This window comes from Phyllobates terribilis, unplaced genomic scaffold (assembly GCF_046119375.1).
Source record: "Phyllobates terribilis strain yellow unplaced genomic scaffold, ASM4611937v1 Scaffold_5__5_contigs__length_657084704, whole genome shotgun sequence".
In the NCBI taxonomy this organism is placed as follows: domain Eukaryota; kingdom Metazoa; phylum Chordata; class Amphibia; order Anura; family Dendrobatidae; genus Phyllobates; species Phyllobates terribilis.
Genome location: NW_027362765.1, coordinates 369939324 through 369964855, shown reverse-complemented (window position 1 = coordinate 369964855; position 25532 = coordinate 369939324). Strand labels below are relative to the sequence as shown.

The following is a 25532-nucleotide window of genomic DNA, read 5'->3' as shown; positions in this document are numbered from 1 at the left end:
CAGCTTAAAAAGAAACAAAAACATGATTTTGCGATACTCTGTCAGGAGATGTTTATGCTATATGTGTCTATGAGTGGACACCTAGTAGCTGTGGTGTGAATTGCAACTTGTTGAAAGTTTTGGAAGGATGTCATGATAATGGATTGACTTTGTTTCATGGGAGACTGGAGTCTTAAAAAAAATTCATCAAATAGGTGAAAGTGGACACATCAGCGGCTCCATCCATATAAGCCATTTACATATAAAGTGGTCTTCAGAATTCTTCTGGTTCCTCCAAATGTTTTGTAGAGACATAATTTGAAGCTGATTGGCCCCAATGAAAAATATATAACAGTTAACCGCCCCCCACTACCACCATTGCCACGAGCTTCTCCTGTGGCACAAGAAGAGAGTTTGACACAAAGAGGTGAGTAAGCGACAACTGTTTCGCGTAAATTGCGCTTCTTCAGGGTTAGCTCATCGCAAGACACCGGGACTGAGGTGCAATTACCATTCTGGCCAAAACTCCTGGACCACATGTCCTCATGGAAGAATTTGCACTGTTCTCTTGTGGCTCACAGTTGTCCGGCAATTCAGCTCTTCCCCAACATTTTGCCATAACACCAGGATGCAGCGTCCTCAGCCTTAGCCCCAGCATCTAAATGTCCTTCAGGAAGCATCAACACGGCTTGAAGTTATGACCTTTCAAATAGTGGGTGCGTTTAGGCAAATTAAAATGCAGCCGGACCTTTTGCATTCTCCATTCATCCTGAAAGAACCTGATAAAAGTTGGGCTTCACCCTTGAGATTAGTAACCAAAAGTTCTCAAGAAACTGTATGAGAACTCACATGTGACAAGTCTTTCACTGGCGAGAATTGAGACATCCCTTCCAATAAGTAATAATTCCCATGTGGTTCTGGGGGAAGTTAGGATGAATCTGCCTCGTTGAGTTTTCCCCAAACTGAAGTTTTCTAACTAAACCTTGAACCCCACCTTGAGGATCACATTTGGCTGAAGGTTCTCTACGGTTTGGCTCCTTCGTACATCGGACTTCACAGCTTTTCACTTGTAATTGTGAGAAACAACATAACCGCCACATCCCGGTGTTTTCTGCCTACGGCAGTTTACTGATATTGTCCACGTGAGGCCAATTAATGGCGTTGTAGACACTGGTGAGTTATTAAAATCTTTAATGCATCCAGACATTTCATCGTTATGGTCGCCGTGTGATTAGTTTACTGTTCTGCTGTTTCGTGTTGTCTAAAATCAGGGGGAGCGAGGAGCTAAAGGAAGAACAAAGATGATAGAGATAAAGCACCTCCAGGTTGTTGTAGGACGCTGCTCAAAATGTTCCGGATCATCTCCAAAAAAAAAACAAAAAGGAGGAGATATTTTCCAAAACTTTGCAGAACTTTTCACATTGGGATGGTGGGGTCTTGTGCACATGGTGGAAGTTACATTCCCGTATTATGGAGCTCTATATCAATCTCAGCCCTGTAGCCCGGACACATCTGTAAATCAGTATTGTATATGGTTTAAAAGCTTAATTGTTCATCGTTACTGAACTGGCAACCTACAAATGAATGAAATATTCCTTCGAGAGCAAATTGTGCTCTTCAATCAGGTAACGACTTATAGTCCATAGTCATGAGCCATGGAGTGATTGCAGCCTGGTCACCGACTAATTGATGGTTTGTTTTGAGTTAATGCATCTAATACAAAAAAAAAAAAAGAAGCAGCATAAAAGTTGTCTTTCCTCTGCAGAGCAATGTGTCTCCATGGTAACAGACTACAAGCGTGTAGTCTGACCCTGCGGTCACACTCTCTTCTATCTGTCTCCTACTTCTTCCTAACGGACATTTAGCTCATGAGCAAGAATCAAAGCAAAGATGGAAAAGAGTGGGACTGCAGGACCAGACTACACTGCGTGTCCTTGTAGTCTGTTACCTCTGAGACACAGAGGAGCTGTATACACAAAACGGTAGAATATATTTTTTAAAAGTCTATTTGCAAATTTGAGTAATTTTTGGCGTGGGATTAATCAGTTAAGTATTGATACTCTTCCTATTTTTTTGCCATTGTCTCCTTTTGACCATATTTTTTACCATCTTGGAAAACCCTTTCGGCAGGTTCCTGAACTATCACTTCCCATATTTTATACAGCTGTCTCCAAAGTGGCAAAAGAATGGATAGATTCCATTAAAATAGAGTCCATGGATCTTATTAAAATCCAATGTCTGGATGCTACCGCTACTTCTGCACCTTCTGTAGCCAGGTCTCTGCTACTGCACTTTATCGGAATGGTCCATGTCCGACCATAACCACAATGAGTGTCTTTGGCCGTTGTATGACAATAAATAGAATCATAGAATGTTAGAATTGGAAGGGACCTCCTGTGTCATAGTGTCCAACTCCCTGCTCAATGCAGGATTCACTAAACCATCTCAGAAAGGTGTCTGTCCAGCCTCTGTTTGAAGACTTCCGTTGAAGGAGAACTCACCACCTCTCGTGGCCGCCTGTTCCACTCATTGATCGCCATCACTGTCAAAAAGTTTTTTCTAATATCTAATCTGTATCTTCTCCCTTTCAGTTTCATCCCATTGCTTCTAGTCTTTCTTTGTACAAATGAGAATAAGGATGATCCTTCTACAATGTGACAGCCTTTCAGATATTTGTAGACAGCTGTTAAGTCTCCTCTCTTTTGCTAAACATTCCCAGATCCTCATAGGACATAATTTGTAGACCGCTCACCATTCTGGTAGTTCTTCTCTGAACTTGTTCCAGTTTTTCGATATCTTTTTTAAAATGTGGTGCCCAGAACAGGACACAGTATCCAGATGAGGTCTGACCGAGGTGGAGTAGAGGGGGATAATGACTTCACGTGATCTAGACTCTATACTTCTCTTGATACATCCCAGAATTGTATTTGCCTTTTTTGCTGCTGCATCACACTGTTGACTCATGTGCAGTCTGTCATCTATTAGTATACCCAAGTCTTTTTCACATGTGCTGTTGCGTAGCCCTATATCTCCCGTTCTGTATATGCTTTTCTCATTTTTCTTGCCCAGATGTAGGACTTTGCATTTCCCCCTGATAAAAAAACATTATGTTAGTTGCTGCCCACAGTTCCGGTTTGTTTAGATCTTTTTGAATCTTCTCTCTTCTGCATGATAAAGCACAATCTCAACAAATTGTCCACGTTTTTGCTGATCATGAGCCCTAATTCTTTACTTTTTCCTCCTTTTTCCACAGACGCTCATTATATAACCTGCAGGATCCAAGAGTGTGCGGAGACGACGAGGAGTGGACCTTTCTCCCGCTTTATCGATACCAATTCCCTGGTGGTACAAGACGAATACGTCTTCATTCAGGTAAGAGCAGAACACAGGGACATCATTAAATCACCCGTTATAAAGTGATTTCTCCAAACCTAAAGACTGTCGGTCCCCCTGCAAGACGTCTTCAGACTTTTTTCGGAGTATTAATGTTTCTTCATCTTCGTCGAAACGGCTGTGGGAGGCGACACGGCACAGAGGGAAGACGTGGAATTATGGAGGAAGAAAAACGCTTTATTCAGCCTTGCTGGATGAAATCACTGCTTTCATTGCTAAGAAAAGCTTCAGCGGGGAGGTCTCCTCCGCACCACGCAGCCCCCTCCACATGTATACACGGCCACTTAGAGACGGCAGCGTTCTCGGGCTTCATTTTCATAGTTTTTGTAGTTTTGGATGTTGTTTTCCCAGCTATAAACATCATGATTTACAGCCCAGAAAATGCAGGAAAAAATCGTAGTTTTCTTTTTTAAAAAGTAATATATATATATATATATATATATATATATATATATATATATATATATCGCCGGCTTATAACTTACATGGCCGAAAGTCAGAAATATATTTCATTTCATTCACAACATAGATGTATCCAACATCCATATGCAAAATCCATATCTAACACCTGTATCCAACACCAACAGCTATTCAGCGTCCACATCCTATAGCCGTATCCACCATCCATACTCCACGCCACTACAACCACTATACATACAGTATATACAGTATTATCACTGGATGCTGGATGTGCAGGTTGGAATTTTCCGTAGATATGGAGTGTAATAGATATGGATTTTGCATCTGCCTCCTGAATATGGAGGTGTTGGATATGAGTTTTGGATAACTGTGTTGGATATTGGTGTAGGGTGTGGGTGTTACATTTTGGTGTTAGATATGGGTGTAAAATATGGGTTCTGCACATGGATGTTGGATACAGATTTCAGGGTAGGATATGGGCAGTAAATTTGTGTGTTGGATATGGGTGTATTGGGTGTGTTGGATATGAGTTTTGGCCAATAATGTTGGCTATGTTGTATATTGGTATAGGATATGGATGTTGGATATTGGTGATGGATTTTGGTGTATGATATGGGTGTATTGAATGTGTTGGTTATGACTTTTGGACAATGGTGTTGGATATGTTGTTGTTTGTTGGTGTAGGATATGGATGTTGGATATTGGTGATGGATTTTGGTGTATGATATGGGTGTATTGAGTGTGTTGGTTATGACTTTTGGACAATGGTGTTGGATATTTTGTTGTTTGTTGGTGTAGGATATGGATGTTGGATATTGGTGATGGATTTTGGTGTATGATATGGGTGTATTGAATGTGTTGGTTATGACTTTTGGACAATGGTGTTGGATATGTTGTTGTTTGTTGGTGTAGAATATGGATGTTGGATATTGGTGATGGATTTTGGTGTATGATATGGGTGTATTGAATGTGTTGGTTATGACTTTTGGGCAATGGTGTTGGATATTTTGTTGTTTGTTTGTGTAGGATATGGATGTTGGATATTGGTGATGGATTTTGGTGTATGATATTGGTGTATTGAATGTGTTGGTTATGACTTTTGGACAATGGTGTTGGATATGTTGTTGTTTGTTGGTGTAGGATATGGATGTTGGATATTGGTGATGGATTTTGGTGTATGATATGGGTGTAATTGAGTGTGTTGGATATGAGTTTTGGACAATGGTGTTGGATATGTTGTTGTTTGTTGGTGTAGAATATGGATGTTGGATATTGGTGATGGATTTTGGTGTATGATATTGGTGTATTGAGTGTGTTGGTTATGACTTTTGGACAATGGTGTTGGATATTTTGTTGTTTGTTGGTGTAGGATATGGATGTTGGATATTGGTGATGGATTTTGGTGTAGGATATGAGAGAGTGTTGGATATGCGTTTTGGACAGTGCTGTTGGCTTTGGGTGTTGGGAGTTGGTCTTGTATATGGTTTTGTTCATGTGTGATAGATGTTGTGGTGTTGTATTTTGTTTTTTGTAAAGTCATGATCACTAACGTTGGCTGGGTCTCGGGAGGTCACCGCTCTATGGATTGTTTTGGGCTGATTTTTATCTTTCTGGATAAGTTGTTTTGTTGTCCATGAAGTAAATTTGGCACCTGGGATGATGATCCCGCGCTCCTGAGTCCCCCGAGGGAAGAGGCTGTTTTCGAGCTTAGACCAGAAGGCGAACTATGTAGAACTCTACAATCATCTCTTATCGGTCGGTTCTACTTTACATTGATATTGGGAAGATATAATAATAATAAGAGATAATATAACCCCCCTCTCCCTCACTGTTTAGGATGATGCAATTTTTGTTTGAGGTTTTTTTTCAATATATTTTCTTTTGCCTTTTGTCTATATTATAGTCTTGTGAAAGCATTTTCCAACAAAGTTGTTATTTTTCCTCCTGACTTATCATTGTCTACTTATCTGAGAACAACATTTTCTTGCTAAACTGAATATTTGTAAGGACTGCAGACTGGTCTCCCGGACTTCTTCTCAGCCTGGCATCGTGCCCCTTTTTTTTCGGTGTTAATGCCTTCCTTCTTCCTTCCGTCAAGTCCTTGTCCTTCCTCCTGGATAGAGTGAAAAATTTGTCAGAAAGAGATGAGAAGAAGTTGCAACTTTCTCTCCAAAAAAATGAGAGCACAGATACGTAGCTCTGCAGCTCGTCTCTGATGACTTATTGAGGTGGAAGGTCCTGGCAGGGCTCTAGTTACATAGTCTCTATTAGAATCACTTTATAGAACTAATGCTAAAGTTTGGCTTCTAGCTGAACTTTAAAGCCAAATAGTTCACATGTGATGGGGACTCATGCTAATTTTTATTTTCAAGTGGGGTTCTTGGATATTGAGGGGCTCGCTCATCGTTAAAGGGGGAAGCTTGAAATGTATCTCATTTTTGGGAAACAAAACTTGGTATGAAAATATGAACCAAGCTCATAGCCATACTGATACTAGACATCCACTTCCTATAGATAGATGATCCCACCCCAGAGGAGCTCAGCCTCCTAAAGTGTCATATGGATGGATACTCACAAATCAATTCACTCATTAGAATCTTATCATTAACTTCTCCAAAATTTAAAAAGAGTGCCCAAAATTAAAAAAAAAAAAAACAAGAAAAGAAAACAGCACCACCCCTGTTCACAGGTTCTGCCTGGTACTGCAGCTCAGTCATGCATACGTTTATTCGGATGGGTTGCAATACCAGACACAACCAGTGGACTGGAGTGGTGCTGTTTATAGGAAGGGGCCTCCATTTTCTACTAATCCTGGATGACCCCTTTAATGATGGACTGTGGTAGGTTGCAAAAAACATAATAATATAATTTTCTAATATTTGGTCTGCCATGTTTTAAGGAGTTCTCATAACGTAAATCTGTTGCATAAGAAAAATGAAATGATAGAAAAAGTTCAACTAAATGGCGTAAAAAAATAAATTAAACTAAATGTTCCAAACCGTTTTTTTTGTTCTTTCGTTCATCATTTCTATAAATATATTTTAATTAAACTACATTTTATTTTATGAACCTTTTTTTTTCTTTCATTTTTATAAATATATATATATATTTTTTACTGTGTTTGTGGAATATTTATTATTTTTCAAAACCTCGATGCTCGGCTCGGGAGCCGCAGTGATCAAAGTGCAAAAAGCGGAGATGAAACATGACGTGACCTTCTATCCCCACAGCTTACACCACGGTGCACGTTCCCTTTCATCCGGACTTCGCTGCAGTCAAAAGTAATTGCCGCCGTTATGTTCCCAGGAAATTGCTGCAATGATGCCCAAATTTTCATAGAAACATTTAACAGGGGTGGGGGGGGAAGTGAACGGATTCCGAGGAGAGTTTCTCATTTCTGGAGCCCGGGAGATCAGAAGCGAGGAAGCTAAATAAAGACAGATAACATGGTGGCCAAGCTCCGTGACAAGCAATATCCCCACTGATCTCATTCTACCCCTCGCTAAATATTCGGTGCCTAGGAAAATTATATTCACCCCCTCCTCCGCATAACCTATAATCTGGCTTTTTATGCTGCTAATGGGAAGACTTTTTAGAGCTATAATGTAACAATACAATCAAATATTTACATTTATTTCAATTCATGGATACAAAATAGGCCTGTGCAAAAGTATTCACTCCCTTTTTGAGTCATAGATCTTTATGAGCTTTGCACAGATAGAATGTCCATAAAAATCCACCACTAGGAAGAAGCCAAATCTCCTGTTGCACACCTGGCTCCGCTCCCTTCTCTTTGGTGCACTGCCCTCTGTTGTGCTCCACGTCGGGGTTTTGTAGGCTGCCCGGCATGGAGGTAAGACATCATCTCCGTAGACCTATTTAAGGACCATTGACACACCCACACACCAGTATCTTAGGATTGAGACTCCTGGTCCTATGTTAACAGTGCGCCATCATTTGTGTTTGTACTTGCGTCCATCCCTGCTGGGCGCCACTTCATCCGTCCTGCTGCTCCTGAGCATTTACAGTCCATCGCTGTCCACGTACCTTTCTGCGTCAACATCTGAGGTCTGTGTACCCACCCGGACCAAACGCTTAGAGGATTCACCTTACCTGGTGAGACTTAAGATCTATATTACTGCTAAAAAAATAAAGAGATAAACTTTCCCCGATGAGTTTTTTTTTTTCCAAAGGTGGCAGCCCGCTCCTGAACCTTCAGGGCCCATTGAGACTTGACACAATGTTGCAGTTTTGCTGGAAAAGATAACAGTATAAATTATTTATTCATTGACATCCCCATTCTTTCTGTGCTTAGGAGTCCAGTAGGCGGTCCTAATCAGTGATTGACAGGCTTGCATGTATGACTGCACAGAATCACTAAGTAGGACCGCCCACTGGACTCCTGTGCATAGAAAAAGCAGTGGTTTTAATGGAGTGAATGCAGCTTATCCTGAATCCTCCCCCTTAGACCTATATAGGATGCATAAAAACCCTATATAGCAAACAATAGCACTACCTATGCCATTTTATCTATACATGTTTCAAAACATCCATTTTTCCCCCCATTTTTTGCAGGTTTTTGTACTTTGCCTCTACAGACTGAATTCCAGCTTCAATTTTAAAGGGGGTTTGCCAGGTTTTTTTAAAAAAAAACATGGCTGCTTTTTTTTCTGGGAACAGCGCCACTCCTGTTTATAGGTCATGGGGGTATTACAGGTTCAGTCCCATTCACTTCAAAAGAGTTGAGCGGCAATACCAGACACAACCAATGGAGAGGTGGGGGCGCTGTTTCTAGATGAAAGCAGCCACGTTTTTCTAAACCTTTCCGGATATCTGCTGAATATACACAACTGATCGTGTGTGCGAGTGCATAGAGTAGGTTCGGGAGCTCCATACCTGGTGGCTGATGGATGTATTGTACAGCTGAGACCTGCCTCCAACTGATAGCTCAGTGTTGTGGAAGTTTAACTCCTTAGATACTGTGGTCAGAAGCACCCACGGGATCTAAATGGTCAGGTGTTAGTGACGCGCCCCCTGGGCCGTGGGGTACTCGGTGCCGGGCTGGTTGTTGCTAGGGGAGATGTCACAGTGGCAGTGACCCGGTCCGTGACCCAGGGCGGTCAGTAAAAAGGGGATATTTACAGGGGGTTTATAGTTATTGTGAAATGTTCGTGACGCCACCTGTGGTATGCGGCTATAGGTAGCCGCCGCTGCGGAGCAGATCCTCTGGAGCTGGTGTGAATGCAGCAGAGTTGGTTCAGCTCTCCACAGGTAGAGCTTAGCTCCAGGGCAGTGTAGACGTTGCTGTTATGGTGTAGTGCAGGGGATGATGGCGCAGCAGCAATAACTGACAGAGACGGTGGGGTGCAGTCTTCAGGGTTTTACTCACAGTTGTCAAGTTCCTCAGATTGCACTGTACAGCTTACAGCCTCCCACGTCGCGCTGCGTTCACCAGGCAGGGGTTCAGCCAACCCTCAGGTACCTCCAGAGTACATAGCAGGACCCCCTTCTGTGTGTTCCTTCTGGCCGTCTCCCTGCACCTCACACCTAGTGTCCCAATCCAGTGACCGCGGACCTTGTCGGGCGACGTCTCCTCTGTACCCTGGGTCCTCTATGGCTACCTTCTTGGTGAGACTGGTGTGGATTGTGGCTGCAGTACCTGAAATACTGCAACCTCCGGTTTCCTAGTTGAGACTTGAAGAACTCTGCTAGTTTAGGGACCGGTCCCCTCTGTGCGACCTGACCCCTCCACCGCCTGGCAGATTCAGGCGTACGGGTGGCCTCCAGCACTTCCCGTACCCCTGGAGTCTCTTCCACATTCCCGGAGCCTCTCCTGCTCCTCTCTCCCTCAGTCTGTCCTGGGCCTCTCCTCAGGCCCTCCTCCTGAACAGAGCTCCCACAGAGCTCCTGCTCCCAACTCTTCCTCTCACTGAAGAACCTCTCTAGAATGTTCCACCCTCTTTTTATATCACTCCTTTCAATGCTCCCCTGATTTACTTCCTCCACCCACACCCACTACATGGTTCCCCCTACTTTGGTTCCCCCCACTCCAACCAGGGACAGCGCTCAGCAGGAAGCGCGACACATCTTGCCCTTCCAGCTGGTCTGGAGTAGTGTAGTGTTGGATGCAGGTGTTAGGGTCCCGGGCTGTACTCCTTTCTTACCTGAGAGTCAGGTACCACACCTCTGGGTGAGATGCAGTACCTCTGTGGCGACCGAACCCTCAGGGGCACCACATACCCCCCTGGTAAAACACAGCACGTCCGCGGGCTGGAACAGAGTAAAAACAAGGTATGTCAGACTTACAAAAATTTTAGAATGCATTCACATAGAAGAATAATCAGCAAAACTTTTTCTTCCCTTTATGGGAGGCACATTTTCTTAAACGTTACTGGTTTCTATATAAAACTCTTTAAAGAACATTTTTCTTTATACTCATAAAACATTTCTCTCATAAAACATTTCCAATCAAATACAGTGAAATTCACAGCCGAATGTCCCTTTTCACTGGTAAGGTGCACTTCAAGCAACATGAGGGACCCGTCCGAAAAACCCAACATAGGCCCTGGGCGTGGCTGCAGGGCATAGGTGATCCAGGTGTTGGACCACGTCTTCGGCCACATCAAACAGGTTTTTGTTCTGAGGTCAGTCTTGTCATATAAAACCAATAAGGGGCACTTTAAGAAGTGCAACTATGTACAATGGAAAGTTTTTTTTTTGGTTATTCACTGTCCATAAACCTATAGTCCTTTTACCCTTACCGGGTACACTCATAAAATTTTAAAGGCACACAAACTAACTTTTCAAACTTGTAGTGTTGTCCCCTTCCGGGTAACTATATACAGTCTTTTTCAACAAACAGTTTAATAGGGGTGCTCCCTCTGGGGGAACACCTGGTTTTTACAGGCTGACCCAGCCGGGTCTTCAGCCTCATACTGCGGGGGCATGTCTCTCCTCTCCTACGCCACTCGGTATACCTGGAGGGCATACCACCCACGCTCACCCTTGTGGCGGGTAAAGGTGACATGGTCACCGGGGTAGAGGTCTCGGGCGGGATGCCCCTGCTGGAGATGGGGCTCGACGTCCCGCCGATTGACAAAGACGTCCCGATCCGTCTGCGGCTCTCTCACAAAGCCCCACCCGGCATCCAGGTCGAATTTTACGACTATCCCCTCCAGACGGGGACTCGATGTAGTGGACCTTGCCTTGCGGGCCCGGGTTTTGGCCGCCATGTTCCAGGCCTCTATTTGTTCCCACCGCACCTGCCAGTCATAACGCTCCTTCTCCAACTGCAGGAGCTCCCGTCTGCAGTACTCCTCCCTCCGGAGGGCCTGGGTCTCCCACGGGAACCCCATGAGGTCCCTCTCCCGGTTGTCCCACCGGAACTCCACTCCTCCTTTGCAGGTAACCGGGGTGCAGGTGCAGGTGTCAGAGGGGGTCCCTGCTGGTCTTCATATTTAGCGGACCAGTCATAGGTGGGGCCTCCGTACACCCATTCGGGTGCGGGGGCAGGTGGCTTCGGTAGGGGGCCCAGGAGCAGATCGGCGTCGCAGGCGCCCGGGTTCGGACATTCCACCAGGGGGCCTAGGAGCAGGTCAGCGGAGTAGGTGCCCGGGATCGGAGGCTCCGCCAGGGGGCCTAGGATTAGGTCGGTGGAGCAGGCGCCCGGGATCGGAGGTTCCGCCAGGGGGCCCAGGAGCAGGTCAGCACTCTCAGCGTCCGGGACAGGGAGTCTCTTCTTACCTGCTCCCGCGGCCGCGCCTGTGCCGTCCTCTGCCTCCTGGTTCTGTTCTGGCTCCTCCAGGGCTGGGACGCTGCTGGTGGAGTGCAGCATTGGCTGCTGCCGGATCACAAGCTTCTCCAGCAGCTCCTTCTTCCAGCCGGCGATGGCATCCTGCTGGGCCCTCTCCATCCTCCAGCCTAGCTCCTGGATTTCAGCTTGGAGGAACTCGGTATCCTCCAGGGATAACTCCACCATTGCCTCCTCCAGGGTGAGAGGCGTTGCTGCTTGCTGCAGGCCATGGACAGGAGCTTGCTCCTGACTCTCCTCCATGTCGCCTGCCGGGTGCGGTCTGTCTAGACTGCTGGAGACTCCACCCTGTCTCCCAGGTTTCTTCCCTCCTCTCCCCTTTCGGGGGCGGTTCCATGGCAACTTGCTGTCGGTCACACCTTGGGGCGGCCCCCCCCAGCTTGATGGATACATCCACATACATGGTCACTGTTGCTCGGGGCGGGCCCTGCTTTTGGCGCCATTCTGGAACCCGGCCCACAATGGGAGGTGGTTTCTTGTTGTCTTTTGTCTCGCACATAATGGCACCCGTTCTTCTGGGGCAGGCGCCACATTCAGTATAGAACACAGTCTCTAGGCGCATAATACCCGGTGATAACGGATGGGTTCATATCCTGTTCGTGACGCCAAGCATGACGTGCCCCCTGGGCCGTGGGGTACTCGGTGCCGGGCCGGTCGTTGCTAGGGGATATGTCACAGTGGCGGTGACCCGGTCAGTAAAAAGGGGATATTTACAGGGGGTTTTTAGTTATTGTGAAATGTTCGTGACACCACCTGTGGTATGCGGCTATAGGTAGCCGCCGCTGCGGAGCAGATCCTCTGGAGCTGGTGTGAATGCAGCAGAGTTGGTTTAGCTCTCCACAGGGCAGTGTAGACATTGCTGTTATGGTGTAGTGCAGGGGATGATGGTGCAGCAGCAATAACTGACAGAGACGGTGGGGTGCAGTCTTCAGGGTTTTACTCACAGTTGTCAAGTTCTTCAGGTTGCACTGTCCAGCTTACAGCCTCCCACGTCGCGCTGCGTTCACCAGGCAGGGGTTCAGCCAACCCTCAGGTACCACCAGAGTACATAGCAGGACCCCCTTCTGTGTATTCCTTCTGGCCGTCTCCCTGCACCTCACACCTAGTGGCCCAATCCAGTGACCGCGGACCTTGTCGGGCGACATCTCCTCTGTACCCTGGGTCCTCTATGGCCACCTTCTTGGTGAGACTAATGTGGATTGTGGCTGCAGTACCTGAAATACTGCAGCTTCCGGTTTCCTAGTTGAGACTTGAAGAACTCTGCTAGTTTAGGGACCGGTCCCCTCTGTGCGACCTGACCCCTCCACCGCCTGGCAGATTCGGGCGTACGGGTGGCCTCCAGCACTTCCCGTACCCCTGAGGTCCCTTCCACGTTCCTGGAGCCTCTCCTGCTCCTCTCTCCCTCAGTCTGTCCTGGGCCTCTCCTCAGGCCCTCCTCTTGAGCAGAGCTCCCGCAGACCTCCTGCTCCCAACTCTTCCTCTCACTGAAGAACCTCTCTAGAATGTTCCACCCTCTTTTTATATCACTCCTTTCAATGCTCCCCTGATTTACTTCCTCCACCCACACCCACTACATGGTTCCCCCTACTTTGGTTCCCCCCACTCCAACCAGGCTCAGCAGGAAGCGCGACACATCTTGCCCTTCCAGCTGGCCTGGAGTAGTGTAGTGTTGGATGCAGGTGTAAGGCTATGTGCCCACGTAGCAGATTTGATGCAGAGCATTTTTGCTTCTCTCTGGCAGAAAAAACGCTTGCAGATTTACATGCGTTTTTTCTGCCAGAGAGAAGCGCTTTTACATGCGTTTTCGCATGCGTTTTTTCAAGCACTTTTCCAAGCGATTTTGAGCATCACTTGGAAAAGTGATTGACAAGTTGGTTACACAATATAAATCCATGCAACCGGCATGGATTTATAATGTGTGAACAACTTAGATGCATTAAATTCAGCATCTATAGTAAAAAAAAAACGAATTAAAACGTTAAAAATAAAAAAACCCTGTATATTCACCTCTCCGACGGCCCCCGGTCTGCTCTCCGGTCTCCTCTGGTCTGCTCCCGGCCGCATCTTCTCTCTTCAGCGTCCCGCAGTGTACTGTCAGGACCTGCGGTGACGTCAGTCAGCTGATGGTCACGCGACCATCACCTGACCGCCGACGTCAGCGGTCGCGTGAACATCAGGTGACTAAATGACGTCACCGCAGATCCTGGCAGTACACTGCGGGACGCTGAAGAGAGAAGATGCGGCCGGGAGCAGACCGGAGGAGATCGGAGAGCAGACCGGGGGCCGCCGGAGAGGTGAATATACAGGTTTTGTTTATATTTAACTTTTTTATTTCTTTTTTTCACCGCGTGGTAGCCGGGATGAAGAGGAGTTGTAGTCTCGTCTTCATCCCAGGTACCACACGCACCGCGATTACGCTGCAGCGTAATCGCGGTAGAAATGGTCATGCTGCGTTTTGCAAAGCAATGCGAATTCGGCGTGCAAATTAGCGCATCATGTGCACAGCACATCCGAATTCACATGGCTTTGCATGGCAGACTGTTTTACAAGCGTTTTCGCGGCCGTAAATACGCCGCAAAAACGCTACAAAAACGCTACGTGGGCACATAGCCTTAGGGTCCCGGGCTGTACTCCTTTCTTACCTGAGAGTGAGATACCACACCTCTGGGTGAGATGCAGTACCTCCGCGGTGACTGAACCCGCAGGGGCGACACATTAGGTCAAGTCAACCTTCTTTCCACTGCAATGCGATTGGTAGGTACTGATGGTCTGTTATGGCAGCCAGTGCCAGTGAAGACCCCAGCGTCTGCCATGAGAGATTTGTAAAATTACAATACTCTAACATACAGAAATATTGCAGAGAGCAAGTAATCACCGGTTCAAGTTCCCTAATGGGGGAAAAATTGTACCAAATTGAGTCAAGTCACCCTCCTTTTGCCATTTGATACATTTTAAAAAAAGCAAAAAAAAACAAAACAAAACAAAAAGCTCCATAAACATAGTTGTTATTGCTGCATCGATAAAAGTCAGAAATTGGCGTAAAACAAAACATCAGAATTTACCATTTTTTTGTAACCTCGCCTCCCCAAACTAATGGAATAAAGAACAACTAAAAATTCATATGTATCAAAATATGGCACCAATGAAAACTCACCCTCCGAAATCAAACTCTCACACAGCTCCATCAGTGGAAAAATATAAAAGTTATGGGGCTCAGACGATGGCGGTACAAACCAAATGTTTCTTTCTTAGAAAGTGTTTTTTTTAACAGTCATGAAACACATAAAAACTATATACACTGCTCAAAAAAATAAAGGGAACACTGAAATAACACATCCTAGATCTGAATGAATGAAATATTCTCATTGAATACTTTGTTCTGTACAAAGTTGAATGTGCTGACAACAAAATCACACAAAACTCATCAATGGAAATCACATTTATTAACCAATGGAGGCCTGGATTTGGAGTCACCCCCAAAATTAAAGTGGAAAAACACACTACAGGCTGATCCAACTTTGATGTAATGTCCTTAAAACAAGTCAAATGAGGCTGAGTATTGTGCGTGGCCTCCACGTGCCTGTATGACCTCCCTACACCGCCTGGGCATGCTCCTGATGAGGCTCAGTATTGTGTGTGGCCTCCACGTGCCTGTATAACCTCCCTACAACGCCTGGGCATGCTCCTGATGAGGCTCAGTATTGTGCGTGGCCTCCACGTGCCTGTATGACCTCCCTACACCGCCTGGGCATGCTCCTGATGAGGCTGAGTATTGTGTGTGGCCTCCACGTGCCTGTATGACCTCCCTACAACGCCTGGGCATGCTCCTGATGAGGCTGAGTATTGTGTGTGGCCTCCACGTGCCTGTATGACCTCCATACAACGCCTGGGCATGCTCCTGATGAGGCTGAGTATTGTGTGTGGCCTCCACGTGCCTGTATGACCTCCCTACAACGCCTGGGCATGCTCCTGATGAGGCTGAGTATTGTGTGTGGCCTCTACGTGCATGCATGGCCTCCCTACAACGCCTGGGCATGCTCCTGATGAGGTTGCGGATGGTCTCCTGTGGGATCCCCTCCCAGACCTGGACTAAAGCATCCGCCAACTCCTGGACAGTCTGTGGTGCAACGTGACGTTGGTGGATGGAGTGAGACATGATGTCCCAGATGTGCTCAATCGGATTCAGGTCTGGGGAACGGGCGGGCCAGTCCATAGCTTCAATGCCTTCATCTTGCAGGAACTGCTGACACACTCCAGCCACATGAGGTCTGGCATTGTCCTGCATTAGGAGGAACCCAGGGCCAACCGCACCAGCATATTGTCTCACAAGGGGTCTGAGGATCTCATCTCGGTACCTAATGGCAGTCAGGCTACCTCTGGCGATTCCATGGAGGGCTGTTCGGCCCTCCAAAGAAATACCACCCCACACCATTACTGACCCACTTCCAAACCAGTCATGCTGAAGGATGTTGCAGGCAGCAGATCGCTCTCCACTGTGTCTCCAGACTCTGTCACGTCTGTCACATGTGCTCAGTGTGAACCTGCTTTCATCTGTGAAGAGCACAGGGCGCCAGTGGCGACTTTGCCAATCCTGGTGTTCTGTGGCAAATGCCAAGCGTCCTGCATGGTGTTGGGCTGTGAGCACAACCCCCATCTGTGGACGTCGGGCCGGCCCTCATACCACCCTCATGGAGTCGGTTTCTAACCGTTTGTGCAGACACATGCTTATTCGTTGCCTGCTGGAGGTCATTTTGCAGGGCTCTGGCAGTGCTCCTCCTGTTCCTCCTAGCACAAAGGCGGAGGTAGCGGTCCTGCTGCTGGGTTGTTGCCCTCCTACGGCCCCCTCCACGTCTCCTGGTGTACTGGCCTGTCTCCTGGTAGCGTCTCCAGCCTCTGGACACTACGCTGACAGACACAGCAAACCTTCTTGCCACAGCTCACATTGATGTGCCATCCTGGATGAGCTGCACTACCTGAGCAACTTCTGTGGGTTGTAGAGTCCGTCTCATGTTACCATGAGTGTGAAAGCACAACCAACATTCAGAAGTGACCAAAACATCAGCCAGAAAGCATTGGTACTGAGATGTGGTCTGTGGTCCCCACCTGCAAAACCACTCCCTTATTGAGGATGTCTTGATAATTGCCAATAATTTCCATCTATTGTCTATTCCATTTGCACAACAGCATGTGAAATTGATTGTCAATCAGTGTTGCTTCCTAAGTGGACAGTTTGATTTCACAGAAGTTTGATTTACTTGGAGTTATGTTCTGTTGTTTAAGTGTTCCCTTTATTTTTTTGAGCAGTGTATATTGTGGCTAGACGATTCACTCGGCCGCTTCCGGGAGTAGACTCAGGAAGACTCAGGAACCCGGTTTACTCTGCAGGCTTTATTGTATGGCATAAAGCCTTGCAGCTCCAGCAAAATAAGCACGGCCTTACTGGAAAAACATCAAACAAAACATAAACAATAGCACAGTCCATATGTGTGTGTATGGTTCACCCACACAGGTTATAGTCCAGCCTTTAGCTCCTTCCTGAGCTATGGCTGTCCAGTCTGGAGACCTTGTCTCTCCAAACACAACAACCGAAAAAAAATGGTGAATAAAGCATTTAAACCTTGCTCAGCCACACCCTGAGGTGGAGGTATGGGGAATGACTTCCCTCCCATCTCTAGTCATTCCCATAAAGCCACACCCTTTAAGTGAGTTAACCCCCCAGCATATAACATGCTGGCAGAAAATTTATTGATTTCAGTTCACACAGGCAAGCAACTTATGTGACACATACCTCCCCTCATAAATCATACCAGTGACTCTGTCACATATTTTCCCCCTCTGCCCAAAGCTGGGGGTTTGGGCACCTTCCGATACCAGACAGGGAATTCTAGAAAGGGCATCGGCGTTCCAGTGTAACTTCCTGGGCCTATGCTCTATGTGAAAGTTGAAGTCCTGAAGAGCTAGAAACCATCTAGTTACCCTGGCATTTTTACCCCTCTTTTCCCTCAACCAACGGGGCATGGTCTGACACCAACTTAAACTTCCAGCCTAGTAGTTAGTATCTTAGTGTATCTATGGCCCACTTTATGGCTAAACACTCTTTTTCTACTATTGTGTAGTTTTTCTCGCACGACGAAAGCTTCCTGCTCAACTAGAGAATGGGATGTTCTTCCCCATTTATATCTTGAGAGAGTACGGCTCCTAGAGCAACCTCTGAAGTGTCTGTCTGGACCACAAACTCTTTCTTAAAGTCTGGTGCGACCAGGACCGGCTGTTTACACAGTGCTGACTTCAACAGTTGAAACGCGGTCTCTGTTTCCTCCGTTCACTTCACCATGGTTGATCTCGTGCCTTTTAGGAGATCCGTCAGTGGCGCAGCCATCATGGCAAAATTTGGGATAAACCGCCGGTAATATCCCACCCTTCCCAGGAACGCTCTCACCTGCTTTTTGGAGAGCGGTTGCGGCCAGGTCTGGATTGCCTCCACTTTATTAACTTGCGGCTATATTTCACCTCTCCCGACGGCATAACCACAGTACTTGGCCTCCTCTTTTCCAATGGCACATTTTTTCAGATTTATTGGAAATCCTGCCTTCCTTAGAGCATCCAGAATGGCCTGTAGTTTAGGTAGATGACTAGCCTAGTCTGGGCTAAAGACTACAATGTCATCAAGGTAGGCTGCGGCATACTTCTTATGTGGGGCTAGGATCAGATCCATAGCCCCCTGGAAGGTGGCTGGGGCCTCCTGTAGTCCGAACGGCATCGAGTATATTGAAAGCACCCATCAGGTGTCGAGAAAGCCGCCTTCTCCTTGGCCTTCTGGGACAAGGGTGTTATGATCTTCAACATGTACTAAGGAAAGAAAGGGGAAAGCTGTCCCTACAGTAAGACTAAACTGAATCCCTACGATGTAGCGGGCTGCCTGTTCCTAGCGAACAGACCCGCCTTAGTCCTCGGCTAGTCTGAATGAAGACCTATAGCATAAGGTGGGGGGGGGTCCCTAAAAGAACTAAGGACTGGAACAAAAATGGGACCCCTCCTAAACAGAGAAGTTGTTGCAGAAAACAAAAAGACAAACTGACAGAAAGGTACTAGAGGTCCCAGAAGGACCAAGCGAACTGACAGAGATAGGCACTGAAGCACCTGGCTAGAGAAATAGTCAAACAACACTGAAGTCCAGCACAGCCAAAAGGGCGGAGTTGCAATATAAAGGCAGATGGTCACGTGACCGCAAAACACAAGAAGAAAAAAACAAACAGGAGGGTTCTAACAATAGGAATCTTAAAGTAGCCCTTTGTCAAGTCAAGAGTGGTAATGTACCTTGCCGGTCCAAGCCTCTCGATGAGTTCATCGACGCGGAGCATCGAGTACACTTCCCACTTGGACACCTCGTTCAGCCGGCGGTAGTCATTACAAAACCTCCACTCTCCATTGGGTTTTGGCACGAGAACATTTGGGCTCGACCACCCACTCTTTGACTCCTCTATCTCTCCGAGATCTAGCACCCTCTTCACCTCATCGGAGATCATGTCATGCTCTACCACCTGAGTGTACCCCGGCAACTCTGAGAACAACATGTTCGATGATGCTCCAGTAGGGTGTGACCTCGGCCTCCCAGGTATCCTTGGCGATGTCTAGTAGACCCCTTGGATGCCGGCCATATATAAGATCGAACGGAGAGAAGCCAGTGGAGGCTTGGGGAACTTCCCTGATGGAAAAAAGTAGAAACGGAAGAAGGTAGTCCCAGTCTCGACCATCCTTCTCGACGACCTTTTTGAGCATCGCTTTCAGAGTCTTATTAAAGCGCTCCACCAGGCCATCGGTCTGCGGATGGTAAACGGAGGTTCACAGCTGGGTAATTTGAAGCACTTTACACAGCTCCTTCATCACCTTGCTCATGAATGGGGTTCACTGATCCGTCAGGATTTCCTTCGGTAGGCCGGTCCTGGCAAAGATGTGGACAAGTTCCCGGGCTACGCTTCTACTGGACGAGTTCCTTAAGGGTACCGCTTCGGGGTACCGGGTCGCATAGTCCATGATGACCAAGATGTATTGGTGGCCCCGGGCCGATTTAACTAAGGGTCCCACGAGGTCCATGGCAATCCTCTCAAAGGGCATTTCTATCACCAGTAGTGGAACTAAGGGACTACGGAAGTGGGAGGTGGGCACGGTTATCTGGCAGGTGGGGCAGGACCTACAATAGTTTAAGATCTCCCAGTAACATCCTGGCCAATAAAACCTCCTCACTATTCTCTCCTGAGTTTTTTCAACCCCTAGGTGTCCCCCAAGAATATGTGAGTGGGCCATATCCAGTACCCTCCATCTGTATGGCCCTGCCACAAACAGCTGTTCCACTGTCTCACTGCCCCTTAGTTTGGCCACCTGATATAGCAACTCCCCCTGAACTGCAAAGTGGGGGAACCTGGAATCGGCCCCTGGCTCTTGGGCAACCCCATTACATACAGTAACCTGTCAACTGCCCCCTTAAGGTCAGGTCCCGAACTTGAGCAGTCCCAAATTTCTCTCCGGACACTCAGGGAGGTCGGCCTCCTCGGTCACCGTCTCGCCCTTATTGCCGGCAAGGACGCACAGTGGGAACTCGTCCACTTGAGACTTCTCCAGGGACCTGGCTTTTCCCCATGTTACTTAGTCCGGTTCCATTCCCCCACAAGTCCCAAAATGTAGAACAATCATGGCCCAGTATGACGGGATATATCAGGTCCTTAACCAACCCGACCTCGTGGGACTGGACACCACAGTCTGTTCCCACTGTCACTGTGGCCACGGGAAAGTCCTTGGCGTTGCCATGGATGCACCGAATGCTCACAGTTTTGGAAGGAATCAACTGATGGGGAAGGGTAGCTTTGATTAAGGTCACCAGACTCTCAGAGTCCAACAGTCCAAGCACCTTTACTCCATTAATGCACACGGCACATGCCTGCGGCCCCTCGCCGGATCGACAGTCCACACTGCAGGCTGGATAAGCATAATAGGAACACCGTCTACCTAGGCTGCAGTCCATAGGCTCAGGGGACATATGACACCGGGTGGCTACATGTCCAGGGTTGTGACACCGCCACCAGACTATATCCTTCACAACAGTTCTTGCGGCACCTTCAGTGGGAGTGGGATGCCCCCCCAGTGGTGGCTCTAGACCCCTTCCGTGGTGAACCCGTCCCCTTTTGTGTATCCCAGTAAGAGGAAGTGACTATATCCAGTTTCCCAAGGGATTTCTCAACCACCTGGTACCTCTCTACCAGGCCAATGAAGTCATCTGCATTCTGGGGATCGCCCTGGGCAAGCCAAGTCTGTACCGACTTGGGAAGGGAGTGCACAAATCTATCAATCAGCACCCACTCAACCATCTGGGCCAGAGTGGAGGACTCTGGCTGCAGCCACTTCTGCACGAGATGCAGTAGATCAACATCTGCGAGCGAGGGGGTTTGTCGCAGGCATACGCCTAGTGGTGGACTCGTTGGGCTCTCACCTCTATATTCACTCCCAAGCGTGCCAAGATCTCTGTCTTTAGCTTGGCGTATTCCTTGGCATCCTTCAGTGCCATGTCGTAATATGCCTTTTGGGGTTCATCTGACAAATATAGCGCCAGAACCTCTGCCCACTGTTCTGGTGGAAGACTCTCCCGATCAGCCACCCTCTCAAAAGACTAACAGCATTAAACTCATTGGTTTCCTTATATATATATATACCATCACATAACTCCAAAGCATAATCTAATTCAAAAAAAGGTGTCTAAAAAGAACCCAAAGACCAGAGTTTTATGCAGAAAAACATTACATCTTTATTGAGACAAAATTCTAAAAATTACAGCAACATGGTGCTACAAAACGAGGACACAATCCTCTACCCTTGTATTATTAATAATGTTAATACATGATATGTAACAATCTAACATGCCCTTTTAGGACCCCCAGTAAAGTGACTAGTACATTCAACAATATGAGGTATAGGTTCCAATCTAAAGTTCCTTCTGGGACTGCTTATATAAGCATAATTAAAGTTTTATAGCCCCGCAGGCGCAACCATCTAAATAGACCTAAAGCACAACTATCTGGTGCATGTGATACATGGGTCCTGTACTGATGATAATAGAGCTTGCATAGTTATAGTTAGAGATTATACTCACTATACTCAATAATGGTGGTAGGTATGCGTCCTTGCACCCCTACGCACGTTTTGCCCTCCGCCATATTTCCGGACATCTCTGGCTGGCTGATTGCCTTCACCCAGGACATCCACCATTCTCTGTGGAAGGTACATGTGTTCATGGAATCTTACCAGCACTCTCACACCAACTGTGGCAAGATGACTCACTCGGCCACTTCCGGAAGTAGACTCAGGAACCTGAGTTTACTCTGCAGGCTTTATTGTATGGCATAAAGCCTTGCAGTTCCAGCAAAATAAACAAAGCCTTACTGTCAAAACAACAAACAAAAGATAAATACGTATGTATATATACTGTATATACGATATATATACAGTACAGACCAAAAGTTTGGACACACCTCATATAAAGATTTTTCGATATTTTCATGACTTTCAAAATTGTACATCCACACTGAATGCATCAAAACTATGAATTAACACATGTTGAATTATATACTTAACAAAAAAGTGTGAAACAACTGAAAACATGTTATATTCTTGGTTCTTCAAAGTAGCCACCTTTTGCTTTGATGACTGCTTTGCACACTCTTGGCATTCTCTTGATGAGCTTCAAGAGTTAGTCACCAGAAATGGTCTTCACTTCACAGGTGTGCCCTGTCAAGTTTAATAAGTGGGATTTCTTGCCTTATAAATGGGGTTGGGACCATCAGTTGTGTTGTGTAGAAGTCTGGTGGATACACAGCTGATATTCCTACTGAATAGACTGTTAGAATTTTTTCTTTTGGCAAGAAAAAAGCAGCTAAGTAAAGAAAAACGAGTGGCCATCATTACTTTAAGAAATGAAGGTCAGTCAGTGCGAAAAATTGGGCAAACTTTGAAAGTGTCCCCAAGTGCAGTTGCAAAAACCATCAAGCTCTAGAAAGAAACTGGCTCACATGAGGACCGCCCCAGGAAAGGAAGACCAAGAGTCACCTCTGCTTCTGAGGATAAGTTTATCCGAGTCACCAGCCTCAGAAATCGCAGGTTAACAGCAGCTCAGATTAGAGACCAGGTCAATGCCACACAGAGTTCTAGCAGCAGACACATCTCTACAAAAACTGTTAAGAGGAGACTTTGTGCAGCAGGCCTTCATGGTAAAATAGCTGCTAGGAAACCACTGCTAAGGACAGGCAACAAGCAGAAGAGACTTGTTTGGGCTAAAGAACACAAGGAATGGACATTAGACCAGTGGAAATCTGTGCTTTGGTCTGATGAGTCCAAATTTGAGATCTTTGGTTCCAACCACCGTGTCTTTGTGCGACGCAGAAAAGGTGAACGGATAGACTCTACATGCCTGGTTCCCACCGTGAAGCATGGAGGAGGAGGTGTGATGGTGTGGGGGTGCTTTGCTGGTGACACTGTTGGGGATTTATTCAAAATTGAAGGCATACTGAACCAGCATGGCTACCACAGCATCTTGCAGCGGCATGCTATTCCATCCGGTTTGTGTTTAGTTGGACCATCATTTATTTTTCAACAGGACAATGACCCCAAACTCACCTCCAGGCTGTGTAAGGGCTATTTGACCAAGAAGGAGAGTGATGGGGTGCTACGCCAGATGACCTGGCCTCCACAGTCACCAGACCTGAACCCAATCGAGATGGTTTGTGGTGACCTGTTCCGCAGAGTGAAGGCAAAAGGGCCAACAAGTGCTAAGCATCTCTGGGAACTCCTTCAAGATTGTTGGAAGACCATATCCGGTGACTACCTCTTGTAGCTCATCAAGAGAATGCCAAGAGTGTGCAAAGCAGTCATCAAAGCAAAAGGTGGCTACTTTGAAGAACCTAGAATATAAGACATATTTTCAGTTGTTTCACACTTTTTTGTTAAGTATATAATTCCACATGTGTTAATTCATAGTTTTGATGTCTTCAGTGTGAATGTACAATTTTCATAGTCATGAAAATACAGAAAAATCTTTAAATGAGAAGGTGTGTCCAAACTTTTGGTCTGTACTGTATACTGTATGTACATATATATATATACTGTATATATGGTATATATATACACACACTTGCATCCGTGTAGTCAGACTGATACTGAATATAATCAACCCTTGAATAGCAATGAGTGAATTGAATTTGCGTTGATTTTACTAAAAATTTGGATCCACCAGAATCCAATTCTTTTTTGATCCACCTTGGATATTTTGGCCTTCAGTTTTCCAGATTCTAGAAACCTGTGAAGAGGTTACAATATTTAAAATATATATACTCACCCGGCCCTCACTTGTCCGGCCATCCAGCTCCGCCCTGGTCCTGTCTTATGTTTAGTCTTCGGTTGGGACCTCGCAACATTGTTAGAGTTTCCAAAGATGCCACTGAGGACGAAACTGAAAAAAGAAAGATGACTGGACCAGACCAGGACATATAAGGGCCGGGTGAGTATATATTTTTAATATTTATTTTTTGTACATTGATTATGCCGTGGATTTTGGAGAGAACTCAGAGCATGATAATACACATTCGATGCAAATGTAACAAATTCAATTCAAATCATATTTCCTGCCCGAATTCCAGTAAATCTGCTGAAATCGTAAGATTCCGTAAGACTTGACTTCAGATAGTGTCAAAGGAAACCTAAAGGCAAGGAATGGTTCTCGGAAGGCTGGGAGGATAAAAAGGGAAAAACAAACATAGGAACCAATAAGAAAAGCTAATTCTGTAAATACCCAATAACTTCTCATGTATTGTCCTTAAGGTCCTCATACATCTTAGATTAAAGTCAGATGAACTTGCCGGTAGCGAAAGAGAACCCAAGAGCTTGGTCAAGGCACGTGCTCATGTGCATGGGGAAGTTGGAGGAGATGGCTGTCGGCCAAACGATTCCTCAGCTGACAATTTTTTCCAACTTGTATGGTGGCCTTAGGTCTTCGTAGTTTGTTACAGTACATATAAGTTGACACGCCAACGTTCACACATGTATTATCTGCCAACAGAAACAATTATAAGGCGCGGGCAGCTACTCCAGTCCGGCGCTGCGATACTCGGACTAATGATTGATTGAATAATTAGGACGTCTCTCCAGACAGCATTCCTTACTTTTGTGACAAATCATTACTGTTCGGTAGGTGACAACAGCAAAACGTCCCTGTTTGGTTTCATCTCGTGGAGGTGTGATACACAGTGATAATTGGTTTTCCGAGCTTGCATTGTTCATTTTGCCGCTTAATATTCATGTCTTTCAAAACCACCTAGGAACAAGAGGAAATCAGATCCGGCCCCGCTGTGTGGATTTTGTTTTGCATCACAAGTCAATAGTCATTTGATATGTTTTCTCACACTTCTGGAAATTTCCAAGAGAAATAAGTGGAGAAGCTGATGATAATAATAGTTAAAGGAAAAAAAAAAAAAGCAAAAACAAGTGAGGAGGCTAATAATAATTGGTCATGAAATAAGAAATAAAATCTGATGAAAAAAAGAAAGATAAAGAAGTAAAATCAAGTGCAAACAAGACCACGGTGCAATTAGAATGACTATTATACCAGGGGATTGTCCAGGGGCTCAGACTGTAGAAAAATAATGTGCCCCAAAAATTCAGAAGGAAACAACCCCATTTGGAAGTGACATTGGAGCTAAGCAATCAGTAGGGTCTAATTCCTCTGATGATTCACAAATATCCTTCACGATCTTGGATGTGAACATGGTGACCTCAGCGCATCACTAGGTAGAACCCTATGATTCCTCTTTTAACATATTTTGTACATATCCAGTTATTATGGGGTTTTGTTGCTTTTTGAATATTTTATGTTGCATTTCCTTTTTCTTTG

The 25532-nt window shown here is 46.1% G+C and overlaps 1 protein-coding gene across 1 annotated transcript in view; it reads left to right on the top strand.

The window, feature by feature from the left end:
* SORCS3 (sortilin related VPS10 domain containing receptor 3) overlaps positions 1-25532 on the top strand; it is a 921810-nt gene that overhangs the window by 645344 nt on the left and 250934 nt on the right. The window contains exon 7 of the mRNA XM_073684759.1: positions 3233-3351. Coding sequence (XP_073540860.1) covers positions 3233-3351 — 119 coding nt within the window. The remainder of the gene's footprint in view (positions 1-3232; positions 3352-25532) is intronic.